The sequence below is a fragment of the Chrysemys picta genome, chromosome 2 (assembly GCF_011386835.1).
Source record: "Chrysemys picta bellii isolate R12L10 chromosome 2, ASM1138683v2, whole genome shotgun sequence".
NCBI classification, from domain to species: domain Eukaryota; kingdom Metazoa; phylum Chordata; order Testudines; family Emydidae; genus Chrysemys; species Chrysemys picta.
In genome coordinates this window covers 132,639,357-132,654,307 of record NC_088792.1, presented here as the reverse complement: position 1 = coordinate 132,654,307, position 14,951 = coordinate 132,639,357, and the positions used below count along the sequence as shown (strand labels likewise).

At 40.5% G+C, this 14,951-nt stretch overlaps 1 protein-coding gene across 8 annotated transcripts in view; it reads right to left on the bottom strand.

Annotated features, from left to right (window-relative positions):
* MARCHF6 (membrane associated ring-CH-type finger 6) overlaps positions 1 to 14,951 on the bottom strand; it is a 104,946-nt gene that overhangs the window by 55,619 nt on the left and 34,376 nt on the right. For 5 of the 8 annotated variants that reach the window (XM_065584214.1, XM_065584215.1, XM_065584209.1 and 2 more), the window contains exons 6-10: positions 12,480 to 12,645; positions 6,727 to 6,919; positions 6,130 to 6,191; positions 4,265 to 4,297; positions 2,671 to 2,722 (exon numbers count right to left, since the gene is read on the bottom strand). In XM_065584214.1, the coding sequence (XP_065440286.1) occupies positions 2,671 to 2,722; positions 4,265 to 4,297; positions 6,130 to 6,191; positions 6,727 to 6,919; positions 12,480 to 12,645 (506 nt within the window). The remainder of the gene's footprint in view (positions 1 to 2,670; positions 2,723 to 4,264; positions 4,298 to 6,129; positions 6,192 to 6,726; positions 6,920 to 12,479; positions 12,646 to 14,951) is intronic. The other 3 variants (XM_065584216.1, XM_065584211.1, XM_065584212.1) reach the window with 1 other exon arrangement.

Sequence of the window (14,951 nt, the reverse complement as noted above, 5' to 3'; positions counted from 1 at the left end):
TCAGTGTGTGTGTGTGGGGGGGAATCTGGCTGTGAGGAGACGGTGCTCAGCAGGGTGGGGTCTGGGTGCTGGGGGAGTGGTGCTTAATGGGGTGGGGGTCCAGGTGCAGCTGCTTGGGGATCAGTGGGGTGGGGGGTCTGAGTGTGGGGGGCTCAGAGGGGTCCAAGTGTTGGGGGGTAGAGCTTGATAGGGTGAGGGTTCGATGGGGCTGCTTAATGGGGGAACCACAGCTGTTGCCAGTGAGACGTTGCATGCCAGGCTCCGACTTCTCCCTATCCTCTTTTCTTCCCCATCTCATCCCCCTTCCACACTGCTCCATGCCTCCTCCCCCTCCCTCACTCCTACATTCCTCTCCCCCTGCCCTATTCCACCACCCTTCTTTCCCCCCACCCCCTTCCCTCATTTTCCCCCACCCTCCTTACCAGCGCCACTGCCAGCACTTACTGTTGCACAGAAAACAGGAAGGCTCCCAGCACACAGAAGCGGACACGACTGGCACTAGGACCCAGGAGGCAGCATTCAGCTGCAGAATCAGTGGAGCTGAGATGCAGCCTCCTTCAGCTGGGCAGCTCTGAGCTTGCAGAAACGAGGGGGGGCATTGGCACGTAATGCCGTGCGCCCCCCCCATGCCTCGCCGCTGTTTGGGGGGGCAATCCGTCCCCCCAAACTGCGCCCATTGTTGCATCCCCCCTCGCCCCGGCATGGCTTCCCTTTGCTTTCCTACCGTTTTCGGCAGGGAAGCATAGGAATTCGGTGGGGGAGAGGGGTGTTTTCTGTGGGCACGCAGTCACACAGAATCCCCCCAGGAGTAAGAGTTCGGGAGAAACATCATGCTAATGATGCAGGCTGGTCATTTTACTACCTGCCACTCATCTTCTCTGGAGGAGCCCTATATCCTCATCTTCTTTATCTAACTGTGGCTAGTGGGTATCTGGTAATTTTCTTAAGCCCCAAAAATATAAATATTTTCACATTAGGTGATTCCCGATATCTTGCACCAAAACATAACAAAGAGGCAAACCGTTTTTGAAATATTTAAGGGAGCAAATCAACTTTATCAGCAGCATGGAAACAGAACAAAACAATATTATTCAACTGTACATGACTATTACTGGAGTCTTCTGCACCCCACCTGTTATTGAGGTAAAAGCATGCAACATACCAAAACAAAGGCTTCTTTACAGATTACAGTGGAAAAGTCCAGATATAATATCCTTTCTATATTGCTAGGTTAATACAATAAAAGTCAATCAATTGACAGAGTTAATTTTTCTCCACCAAAAAAGGGAGGCAGATAGGCCCTTCTATAACTACTATTGTCTAAAAAACACACCACACCACACATTTGTGCACTTCTAGCCAAACCTGCTCCACTGCAGCAATTCTGAGTGTACTGGTTTGGTGCAGGGCTACTCTCTGGAGGAAGAAACTCTCCTCCCAAGTACGGAGTACTAATGGAGCTTCTCCAAGACAACTACTGCAGTCTCAAGGCTACAGTATGCGCCATAGCTGCTGGTCCCCTTCTATCCATCTGGGGCATTTGTGATTTCAGCCTGTGGGTCCCTATGACAGCGAATCCATTGGTTCCTCTCACACGCTACCCCTAAAGCCCAGCATAATACACATCTCCCACCAAAAATACAATAGTGTTCTGCCAATAATTTAAGAAAAAGTGATCCCACAGATTTTCCTTCCCTTAGCCTATGATAAACCCCATGTACCAGAGTTGTATGATGTCCTTTAACAGAAAAGAGGTGAGAGACTGAGGATTCTGTTCACTTGATCTTCCATTTAAACAAAAATAATCTTAACCATAACCAAGGAGGAAAGCAACATCATTTGGAAAGCAAACAGATATGAAGGGCACTCTACTGGAAATGTTAGTGCTTTATCCCATGTACACCGAGTGTACAGACAGAACAGCACAATCTTCAACTTGAATGGGGTTGAAAGGCCTTACTGAAGTAACAGGATAAACTTCCTGGAAACTTTTTTTTAAAACAATAATTGACACTGTGTGTAGTCTGCTGCACTCCAGAGGGGGGATGGGGGGCAAACAAACAAACAAATAAATAAATATACACACACACTCTCTTCAGAAATGATTTTATGAGCCTCAGAGACAAAAGGTATCACTTGAAAGGTCATTTAGCAATATCTAGGGAAGAATGAAAGCAGGGAAATTATATCCCATCTGTCCGCACAATTTTGGGGGGAACTTCATAAAGTAACTCCCAGGAATTCCCTCCTGAATATTATTCCACAAATATATAGTTCTCAGCTCTAACTAACAGCAATAAAGCTTAAGCAACAGCTCAAACTTTTTAAAACCAAATCCAAAAAAATTACTTTCAGGAACAAAATAAAAAGGAAAACATATCTGTCTTGGATGCAATACATGCCACCTTGGGAACTAAAATTACACAATAAGATGCAAGTAATCCACTGAGGTCTACTCACATCCATGTGTTTGCAGGATCTGTGTAATACGATTAGTAAGAAAGGTTTATTATTCACATTTAATTATTCACTTTTTATTCTGGTTCAGTTTTTTAAAAAATTAGACTCACTGTTTTTCTCGGAGAATAAAAGTGGTCTAAAAACCAATTTTTATCAAGCATTCACAAAGAAAAAGCTAGTTTTGAAATAAGAACAAATAATAATACCTACCAAACACAAGTATGAACAGTGTGTTTAAAGACACCACCCAGAAGACATGTTCCTGGGGAAGAAAGTAAAACATATTTCAGTAAAAGCTGGGGATAAAAACATATAAATCACATAATAAGCAAATGACTGCATCTGAGTTCTTAGCTCATTATTATTCATTCTTCCCCTAAGTGGCAAGCTTAGAATTTTCTAAATTTCAGCCCCCAAAATGAAAGTGAATGTTGTGAGTGAAAATGGCGGCTATAATGGAAATTCTTTGTGGCTAGGGTTAGGAAGGGTGTTTTGCAGATAATCTACCCAGGTCTGTAAATATAAATGGCAATAGTTATACTACTTTTTATGCTTACTTTAGAAGTACAAAGAATTTATATTTTCAAAAAAAGAGGAAAATTATTTCCAGTTTAATTTGCAAAGGGATTCTTGTTTCTTACTTTGGTTAATAATAGCAAGTGTTTGCTTGTCATTGCTATAATTAAAGGGGCACAGTTGGCTATATTTACATTATAAACAAAACTTGTTTATCTAACTTACTAATAACACAGTACTCTATTAACAGTGATTTTTTTTAAACATTCAGTGTACTTGTCCTTTTGTTCTTTATGTACTACTTGTATTTCTCTCAGCTAGGACAATGAAAACCAGTGTAGTCAATTTCAGGTTTAGTGGTGCAATGCCTGGATTTTAAAAAGTGCAGAGGAATGCTTCTGGTTTAAAAACTGTTTGGAATGTGGATGTTTGAGTGGAAATGTTTTTATTGATCATAAAATAAAAACTTGTTTTTACAAAATCTAAACTTTTGGGCAAATTTAAGTTTACAATAGATGAATAACAGCAAGTTCTGTGTAAAAATATTGGTACACTTTTTTTTGAGAGAGAGAGAGTGCTCTACTAAAATAAAACCTTCGCTTAAGAAATAGGAGGAAACTCTGGAATCATTTTAACTAGATGTACTCCACTGGCTAAACCCATTATTGTTATGAGAATTTTTTTTAAAACTCAATAGGTTATATTTAAGCTTTTCCTTTCATTGGTCTAAACAATAAAAGCTAAGAAAATTGCTGCACGTCAACACAGAATTAAAAATGTGATAAGCACAAGTAACTAATGACCGGCGTAGCCTATATTACCTAAAGCTGGGTCTAAGCATAAAATTTTACCAACATAACTATGTTGGTAAGGGGTGTGACTACACAAGGAGGGCTTTGGCATTCTAACTCTAAAAGTTTTTTGCTGCTTTAAGTGTATACAAGGCCCAAATATCTAGCATGGAGTTTTCAAAAAGAACTGAATCCCACTAAAAAAATATCAAAGTTACTTAGGCCCTTTTGAAATTTGTATCCTTATGGAGGACCCACCACAGCGGTATCTGATTGCCACAAAAAATTAAATCATCCATGTGAATGCATGACACATCAAGTTTATGATAAAGTAAGAAAATCTGTTTAAAGCTACCACATCGATGCAACATTTGAAATCTGCTTCATACATTACAGAACAGGACTTTTTATTTAAAGTCTACATAAAACAAGTTATTAGTTTCCTTAAAAATAAGCCTACTGCAAAAACTATTCTTGAACTATAAGACTTCACTTACTAAAAAAACCAGAGATCCGTCAAGCCCAAGCATCTAAGAATAAAAGAAAGTTGAGTTCATTCACAGTTCTATATTCAAAAATCTTCATACTCCCACAACCAGCTTCAAGGTCACCCTTTTTCAAACCTACTTTTTACTGTCCTGGTTAGCTGCATGCCTTATACTACTGGACAATCAGACCAGCTCCCCAACACAAGTTTTTAAACCTATAGTAAGGAACTCTAAAATGGTCTAGTTCAGTATTGTAATCTAATCAACGGCAGCAATGTTTTAATACACAATTGTTTAAATGTATAGTAGTTCATGTAAACCAAAGACAGTCTACAATTTAACTGATTATTTCAGAGGGAGTCCTGTTTCAAGAATGTGAACAGTGAAGATTTTAATTTAGCTCAGGAAATGAATTGTTTATCTTATTATAGCAGCCTCAGCATTTATTTAGTGATTTAACTGAATTTTAAATACATATGAAATCTGAAGTCAGAGAACTTGTATATCAAGATTTGTGTAAATATAATTTTGCTTTCTAGATGCAGAGTATTACCCATGAAAGAATAAGAGCAGATGAGATTTAATCAAGAATATAATGGAGAAACAGCTCTCAGTTCTAGACCAGTCATATCTCATGCTGTTCAAGTTTGAAACAGGAATGGGCTTGCAGATGGGAAAAATATTCTCTGTTTAGTTGTACATATGTTTCAGAAAGTGCACACAGAAAAAACAAAACAAGGAAAAAGATTTTTAAAGGAATTTTCTTTTCCCTCTCCTCTAAGATCTTCTATGCCAGTCCAGACTCCTTCACTTCAAGATTAATGGAATCGTTCAGAGTTTGGTGCTCTCTTGTATGTCAAATTTTAAGCTAATATTTCAAGGTCTCATGGTTCTCAGATATTTCACTTAATAAACATCATGTAAACTACTGCTGAAATTTCAGATGAGCTTCCAAACTTCTTACATTCAAGGGTGACACCACCAAGAATTCTCAATGTACTGTCCCCATCAGGAAGGCAAGAAGGGACTATACCCAAACGCACAGACTGCCACAGAAGATTTAAGAGAGGTTTATGAGACTATTGCATTTAAACTTTGTAAAATGCTGACGACAACGTATGTATTCATGAAAAGTTTTTGAAAATAATTAAAATATTTTTCAAGTATGCAAGATAGTTCTGGAATATATATATCACTAAAAAAAGTGAGCATAATGTTTATGCAGAAAACAAAAGAGCTAATTACTCCTTTCAGGAAAGTCCAACAGGTAAGAAAGGGTCAGAAATTTGAGTTTACATTGAGTCCTTTTGACCAAATGTCTATTAAACAAGACAATGCAGTTAGCATTCTGTATTGTTAACAGAGGACCTTTTCCATCTCCTTATTGTATCATGCTACAGATTGTGGGAAAGTTTTAGTTATGGAATTTATAAACTAGAAAACGAAATGAGATGAGCCTGTATTGGAAATCATTCTTGTACATATTCTTGTTTGATTTTATAAAAGTGTATACTTATTTTTACTATATCTATACATATATTCACAGAAAGATTACTTTTTAAGCTATGCACCATTTAACATCTACTGGCAAATTTAGGAGCAAAACTGAAGATCTCAGAAAAGTGCCTTGTTGAAAGATGTTCTTAGGGATGTTTCTTCACAGTAATCAAGGAAATGCTTTTTTAAATTGTTCCTTAATACGGTATACAGTACTTTTAACGTAATTACTTTTTGGTGTCACTAATATCTATCACAGTCAAATTTTACATGAAATCAAAGTATCAGAACCAATTTTCTATTAGGTTTAAAGTCATTTCAAATACAAGTCAGTGACTGAGAAAGCCCAGAATACTTCAGGAGAATGGCTTACTCACTCTCTCCCATGTAAGCTCTTCTGCTGCTCGATCCCATTCCAAAGCATTCCAATTCATGTCATCTACAGAGATATAATAATTGTTAAAGGTATCAACTGACGCAAAGCAGCACATTAGTCAGAGCTGTATTATGATTTAAACTAGCAAAAACACCATTTAGCTCATTCAGTATATCAGACGGGGATACAAGTCAAAAGAACATTTTAAAAGTAATTATTCTCTTTACAGTTTAATTTCTCCTCAAAAGTTAAAACAAATATTTCCTTACTGCCATTTCCCTTTTGACAATAGAAGCAGAGTAGTTTCTTATTGTAGGGATGCCTGAAACCACAGAGCTGCTTATAGTTTTGGCTTTTCTTAACTGCAAAAAGTGTTTTAGTGCTCATTAAAAAATAAACTACATAAACATTGCAACACACACGAGATGAGGTAAGCAGGCTGAACTCTGAGCCTACTGGCTTTGGTAGTTTCCCTATATAGGTTAATTACAAATGTAGATGTCAGCCACAAAAGTAGAATTTCCATTTTCACTTCTTTTCAATAACTATTTTATATGATCATTTTAGGGAAATGCTCCTGCTCTGTGTCACCTGTTACCTTGGGCTCCATTGTTTGCATCTGCTGCATCTTCGACTACAGCATCTTCTTCATCTTCATTGTCTTCCTCTTCCTCATCTCCCTGTTCTTCCTGAATTTCTGGGTTTTCGCCTACAACTGCATTCTCAGCAGGTGGGTTAGCAGGTTGATCAAGTGCAGCATTTTCACCTCCACCATTTCCTACCCCCTGAGCCTGCAGGGACAAGATTTCAGTGCAATTTCACTTAAATTAATTAAAGTATTTTTGTGCTTTGATCAATGTTCAGAAAAAACAAACATATTCAAAGGCAACTTTTTTGGTTCCACTTAAATCATAACACAAGCCATTGCTTTTGGCAATGACATACCTCCTAAAATGTTGACAGTATCACTATCTTATTGGATTTCTGGAGATTCAATTTAGTGGTTTGCAAGAAAGATACATTATTTAAGAACACTGTTAAATTAAAGAACCATATTTCTGTGTTAACATTTTGTATCTATATAATTACAATTGATACATATGAAAAAGTTGGGGAAAGTTTTTTTGTTTTTTGGGGTTTTTTTGAGTTTGTGCATTTGACAGTAATCTGTGAATATTAAATTTCTCTCCTGATGACAGACCCTTATGATCATCAATAGTTATGGAGAAAAAAAATGAAATTTAAAAATAAAATAAATAATTCAGAACATACCGTTTAAAAGGGATTCTAGCACAGAAGACTTAAACTTTACCAAAGTATGGAACACAACTTTAAGAGATGTTCTCAGGCAACTACAATTGTTGAAGTGGAAGTATTATTAGGAAAATATATTTTTAGTTTCTTTAATGCAATTTAAGGCTGGAAAGAAGGAGAGCTAGCACCACATGCAAGCCAGCTCTCCCTAGATGACCAGTAAGTGTTACACAGACCACGCAGTTGTCCATAGACCAGTGAAAAATTTTGTTCTATCAGAAACAAATATTTTTCAGGTAGTCATTTTAAAAAAATGACCTCACCATATCACTTCAAACTTGCTTTATTATGGTTACAAATTCAACTTCACAGGCACTAAATCCTATTTTAAAAGAATTAATATATTATACATAGGGGGTCATAAGAACCATGATAGCTAGAAAATTATTTACTGCATAATCACAGTAAACATTACCGTAAGATTCTACATTTTATAATGGTTCAGGAATGTATATTGTACACATTACAGCTGTGATCTGGTGAATTTACATAGGACTAAGTATCAGAAGGGTAGCCATGTTAGTCTCTATCCACAAAAACAATGAGGAGTCTGGTGGCACCTTAAAGACTAACAGATTTATTTGGGTATAAGCTTTCGTGGGTAAAAAAACCCACTTCTTCAGATGCATGGAGTGAAAATTACAGATACAGGCATAAATATACTGGCACATGAAGAGAAGGGAGTTACCTTACAAGTGGAGAACCAGTGTTGACAAGGCCAATTCAGTCAGGATGGATGTGGTCCACTCCCAATAACTGATGAGGAGGTGTCAATACCAAGAGAGGGGAAATTGCTTTTGTAGTGAGCCAGCCACTCCCAGTCACTATTCAAGCCCAAATTAATGGTGTTAAGTTTGCAAATGAATTGTAGCTCTGCAGTTTCTCTTTGAAGTTTTTTTGTTGAAGTTTTTTTTGCTGAAGGATGGCTACTTTTAAATCTGTTATTGAATGTCCAGGGAGATTGAAATGTTCTCCTACTGGCTCCTATTCGCACAGATACAGACAGACATCATCTTCCTTTCCAAGTGCAAACAGATGGACATCATACCAAATGGACTGAAGGTAAAAAATCCATTGCAACTGACATACTACACTGACTATGGTGAGAGATTGTGCCACATACTCTCAAAGAAACTGAGGAACCACCCGATCAGCATCCTGTACAGCAAACAGGAGAAGATCAAGAATGAGCTCTCAAAACTGGAGACTCATACAAAATCAACCTTCCACACAAACTTCCACGTGGCTGGACTTTACAAACACGAGACAAGTCATTTACAACGCACACTTTACTTCTCTACAGAGGAAAAAGGACAGTAAACTATCTAAATTCCTACATGCCACAGGGGACTACAACAGTGGTACCCTTAACTCACCCAACAATATTGCTTAACTATCCAACCACATACTTAGCCCAGCAGAAAAGTCTGTCCTATCTCAGGGACTCTCTTTCTGCCCCACCACCACCACCATGCACATGATACAGTTCTGCGGTGAACGGGAAGCCTACTTTTGCTGTCTCTAACTGAAGGAATATTTTCAACCCACCATTGAACAGTTGACTGACCCACAGGAACCCTCCAACCAACACTACAAGAAGAATTCTGCGTGGACATCTCCTGATGGTCGAAATTACAAACTGGACTTCTACGTAGAGTGCTTCCGCAGATGTGCACAAGCTGAAATTGTGAACAAAGAGCATCACTTGCTCCATAACCTCAGCCGTACAGAACGAAACGCCATCCACAGCCTCAGAAAGAATTCTTCCATTATAATCGAAGGGGCTGACAAAGCAGGTGCTGTAGTCGTCATGAACAGGTCGGATTACGAACAGGAAGCTGCCAGGCAACTCTCCAACACCACATTCTATAGGCCACTATCTTCTGACCCCACTAAGAAAAGAAACTACGCCATCTGCTCAAGAAACTCCCTGCTATAGCACAGGAACAAATCTACACAGACACACCCCTAGAACCCCGACCAGGAATATTCTATCTGCTACCCAAGATCCATAAACCTGGAAATCCTGGACGCCCCATCAGCTCAGGCATTGGCACTCTTACAGCAGGATTATCTGGCTATTTGGATGCTCTCCTCAGACTCTAAGCTACCAGCATTCCTAGCTATCTTCGAGAAACCACCAACTTTCTGAGGAAATTACAATGCATTGGTGATCATCCTGAAAACACCATCCTGGCCACCATGGATGTAGAAGCTCTTTATACCAATATTCCACAAGAGGGTGGACTAACAAGCTGTCAGGAACAGTATTCCTGAGGAGGCCACAGCACTCGCGGTGGCTGAGCTTTGTGACTTTGTCCTCATCCACAACCATTTCAGATTTGGGGACAACTTATACCTTCAAGTCAGTGGCATTGCTATGGATACCCGCATGACCCCACAGTATGCCAACATTTTTATGGCTGACTTAGAACAACTCTTCCTCAGCTCTCATCCCCTAGCGCCCCTCCTCTACTTACGCTACATTGATGACATCTTCATCATATGGACCTATGGGAAGGAGGCCTTTGAAGAATTCCACCAAGATTTCAACAATTTCCACCCAACCATCAACCTCAGCCTGGACCAGTCCACACAAGAGATCTACTTCCTGGACACTACAGTGCAAATAAGTGATGGTCACATAAACACCACCCTATGCCAGAAACCTACTGACCACTATACTTACCTACATGCCTCCAGCTTCTATCCAGGAATCCATTGTCTACAGCTAAGCCCAAAGTTACAACTGCATTTGCTCCAATTCCTCAGACAGAGACAAACACCTACAAGAACTTTATCAAACATTCTTAAGACTACAATACCCACCTGGGGAAGTGAGGAAACAGCTTGACAGAGCGAGACGGGTACCCAGAAGTCACCTACTACAAGACAGGCCCAACAACGAAAATAACAGAACACCACTGGCCATCACATACAGCCTCCAGCTAAAACCTCTCCAGTACATCATCAACAATCTACAACCTATCCTGGAAAACGATCCCTCACTCTCACAGACCTTCGGAGGCAGTCCAGCCCTTGCTTACAGACAGCCCCCCCAAGCTGAAGCAAATACTCACCAGCAACTACACACCACACAACAGAAACACCAACCCAGGAACTAATCCCTGTAACAAACCCTGTTGCCTACTCTGTCCCCATATCTACTCTAGCAACTTGAGACCATTGCTTCTTGTTCTGTAATCTGCCACCACTGAGAACAGCCGAGCTCCATCCTCTTTGGAACCCCGCTTCAGGTATTTGAAGGCTGCTATCAAATCCTCCCTGACTCTTCTGCAGACTAAATAACCCCAGTTCCCTCAGCCTCTCCTCGTAAGTCATGTGCCCCAGCCCCCTAATAATTTTCACTGTCCTCTGCTGGACTCTCTCCAATTTGTCCACATCCCTTCTGTAGTGGGGGGACCAAAACTGGACTCAATATTCCAGGTATGCCCTCACCAATGCCGAATAGAGGAGAATAATCACTTCCCTCGATCTGCTGGCAATGCTCCTACTAATACAGCCCAATATGCCATTGGCCTTCTTGTTAACGAGGGCACACTACTGACTCATATCCAGCTTCTCATCCACTGTAATCCCCAGGTCCTTTTCTGAAGAAATGCTGCTTAGCCAGTCGGTCCCCAGCTTGTAGCAGTGCATGGGATTCTTCCGTCCTAAGTCCAGGACTCTGCACTTGTCTTTGTTGAACCTCATCAGATTTCTTTTGACCCAATCCTCCAATTTGTCTAGATCATTCTGGACCCTATCCCTACCCTCCAGCATATCTACCTCTCCCCCCCAGTTTAGTATCATCTGCGAACTTGCTGAGGGTGCAATTCATCCCATCATCCAAATCATTAATAAAGATGTTGAACAAAACCAGCCCCAGGACCGACCCCTGGGGCACTCCACTTGATACCGGCTGCCAACTAGATATCGAGCCGTTGATCACTACTCATTGAGCCCGACAATCTAGCCAGCTTTCTAGCCACCTTATAATCCATTCATCCAATCCACATTTCTTTAACTTACTGGCAAGAATACTGTGGGAGATCGTATCAAAAGCTTTGCTAAAGTCAAGATATATCACATCCACCGTTTTCCCCATATCCACAGAGCCAGTTATCTCACCATAGAAGGCAATCAGGTTGGTCAGGCATGACTTGCCCTTGGTGAATCCATGCTGACTGTTCTTTATCACCTTCCTCTCCTCCAATGCTTCAAAATGGATTCCTTGAGTGCCTGCTCCATGATTTTGCCGGGGACTGAAGTGAGGCTGACCACTCTGCAGTTCCCCGGGTTCTCTTTCTTCCCATTTTAAAATATTGGCACTATATTTGCCTTTTTCCAATCATCTGGGACCTCCCCCAATCGCCACGAATTTCCAAAGATAATGGCCAATGGCTCTGCAATCACATCAGCCAACTCCCTCAGCACCCTTGGATGCATTCAATCTCCCTGGACATTCAATAACAGATTTAAAAGTAGCCATCCTTCAACAAAAAAATTTCAAAAACAGACTTCAAAGAGAAACTGCAGAGCTACAATTCATTTGCAAACTTAACACCATTAAATTGGGCTTGAATAAGGACTAGGAGTGGCTGGCTCACTACAAAAGCAATTTTCCCTCTCTTGGTATTGACACCTCCTCATCAATTATTGGGAGTGGACCACATCCACCCGGACTGAATTGGCCTTGTCAACACTGAGTCTCCACCTGCAAGGTAACTCCCTTCTCTTCATGTGCCAGTATACTTATGCCTGTATCTGTAATTTTCACTCCATGCATCTGAAGAAGTGGGGTTTTTTACCCACGAAAGCTTATGCCCAAATCGGTTAGTCTTTAAGGTGTCACTGGACTCCTCGTTACATAGGACTGTATATTTGAAAGTGTAGAAATAAGATCCCCTTGCAGTAAAATGTATTAAATTGAAGTGGACAGGTTTTTCACCATTTATTCTTCCATGTGCACATCCCCCCCTTTTCCCCTCCTCCACAACTTTATTTTAAACTAATTTGCATTTTACAAACTTTTACCTCATTTTGTTGGCCAAGACCATTGGGTGGCTGTTGATTTTGTTCCAACCACTGTGGTGCTCCTCCATGGACAATCTGTTCACGTAACCACACTAGACTGATAAATGCACAGAGTGTGCATGTCACCACAAAACAACCCTGCAAACAGTCTGCCAATAAATTTTCCCTGTTAAAAAGAACAAGACATTTATGTTAATATAAAAAAAAAAAACAATTTCCAATCATTTTTGTTCACAGAATCCCTCAGTCAAAATCAGTTAAACTAAGTTCTCATTTTGTGATCTGAAGAGCTACGTTTCCCAACTCCTTTAATAAGGAATGTACATACAAGTAATATTTACATTTCAAGGGAGTGAATATAATGAATAAGTGAATATAGTGTAACTGGAATATGCTTCATGCAAAAGGTCTCTTGTAAGGTATTATTACAAAGCTTATAATCTACTGAGTGTGATCATCCTATTTGTATAAATGTACCACTCTTGTATCTAAAACTAAAAATATAAAATATAACTATGAGGACTTACTGTAATTATGCAAAGTGTGGGCCATTAATGGTGGTTTGGAATCTTGATGACTCCCATTAACCAGGACCATTGTCTGCAGATGGCTGTGTTTTACCTGTGAGTCTTCCTGTATGTGTGTGTGCTGGCAAGTGGGTAATGAAGTCTTGCAGTAATATGTGATCATGTCACCTGAACTGGAATTCATCTTTAACCTGGTGCTTTTCCAGTGGGGGGGTGGGGGAGACACGGTGGAAACCCAGAGGGACAAAGAGTTCTCGTCTTATGCAAAAGATATATAAAGGGGTTGAACAGAACAAAGGGAGAGAGAGGAGCCATCATGAAGAATCCCCTAGCTACCACCTGAGCTGGAACACAAGCTGTACCAGGGGAAAGAATTGTGCCCAGGCCTGGAAGGTGTCCAGTCTGAGGAAAAAACTTACTGAAGCATCTCTGAGGGTGAGGTTATCTGTATTCAGTTTGATTAGACATAGATTTGCACATTTTATTTTATTTTGCTTGGTGACTTACTTTGTTCTGTTACTACTTGGAACCACTTAAATTCTACTTTCTGTATTTAATAAAATCATTTTTTACTTATTAATTAACTCAGAGTATGTATTAATACCTGGGGGAGCAAACAACTGTGCATATCTCTCTATCAGTGTTATAGAGGGCAAACAATTTATGAGTTTACCCTGCATAAGCTTTATACAGGGTAAAACTGATTTATTTGGGTTTATACCCCATTGGGAGTTGGGCATCTGAGTGCTAAAGACAAGCACACTTCTGTGAGCTGTTTTCAGGTAAACCTGCAGCTTTGGGGCAAGTAATTTAGACCCTGAGTCTTTGTTGGAGCAGACAGGAGTGTCTGGCTCAGCAAGACAGGGTGCAGGAGTCCTGAGCTGGCAGGGAAAACAGGAGCAGAGGTAGTCTTGGCACATTAGGTGGCAGCTCCCAAGGGGGTTTCTGTGATCCAACCCGCCACAACCACCACCCACAGGGACTGCTTCTCAACAAAAGAGGCACCTTTTAAATCTCAGGGAGCCCGGTATCGTCAACAGAAGAAAAAGTTGTTCAAGTCCCTCAATAGGGGAAAAGGAAAAACAATTTTTTTTTAAAAAAAGGAAAAGGAGAACAAACATTCCAACTCTAAGGTACTAAACCTACTACTATTGCTAGTACGAAGAACCATCTATAAAACAAAAATACTAATAAAAGGGGAAAACAGGTACACAATTAACAGGCATATTGTAGACTGCTTGGCTGAGAAGGAACTGTGGGCAGTTCACCCACGCAGCCCTATATAGCCTTGGTACAGAACATGAGGATGTGTAGGGCACATGTACCAGGAGAAGAAACGCTGCTACCAAAAATCTCCAATCAAAAGTGAAAGGGGTGCCCATAAAGTGGAGCATCCACAGGGACACCACTTGAAGAAGAACTAGTTATTCCAGGGAGACACTTCTGTAAGAGATTTGACTCACTACAGGATAAAGCCGGAGGAGAAACACAAGGAAAACAGTCCTCAAGAACAACAAGAAAAAACAGAAGATACTCGCAAATTAAATTTCTGTAAGAAACAATTTACCATATATACTCGTTCATTAGCCCGTTTGTTTATAAGCCGACCCCCCAAGATGGTTAGGTAAAAATAGCAAAGACTGTATGACCCTTTCATAAGCCGACCCTATATTTCAGGGGTTGGCAAACTTTGGCTCCTGGCCATCAGGGTAAGCCGATGATAGGTCAGGACGTTTTGTTTACCTAGAGCATCTGCAGGCACGGAGCCCCTCAACTCCCCGTGGCCGCGGTTCGCTGTTCCCAGCCAATGGAAGCTGCGGGAAATGGCGCCACTTCCCGCAGCTCCCATTGGCTGGGAACGGTGAACCGAGGCCACAGGGAGCCGAGGGGCTCCATGCCTGCAGGTGCTCCAGGTAAACAAAATGGCAATGTATTAGATCAGGGG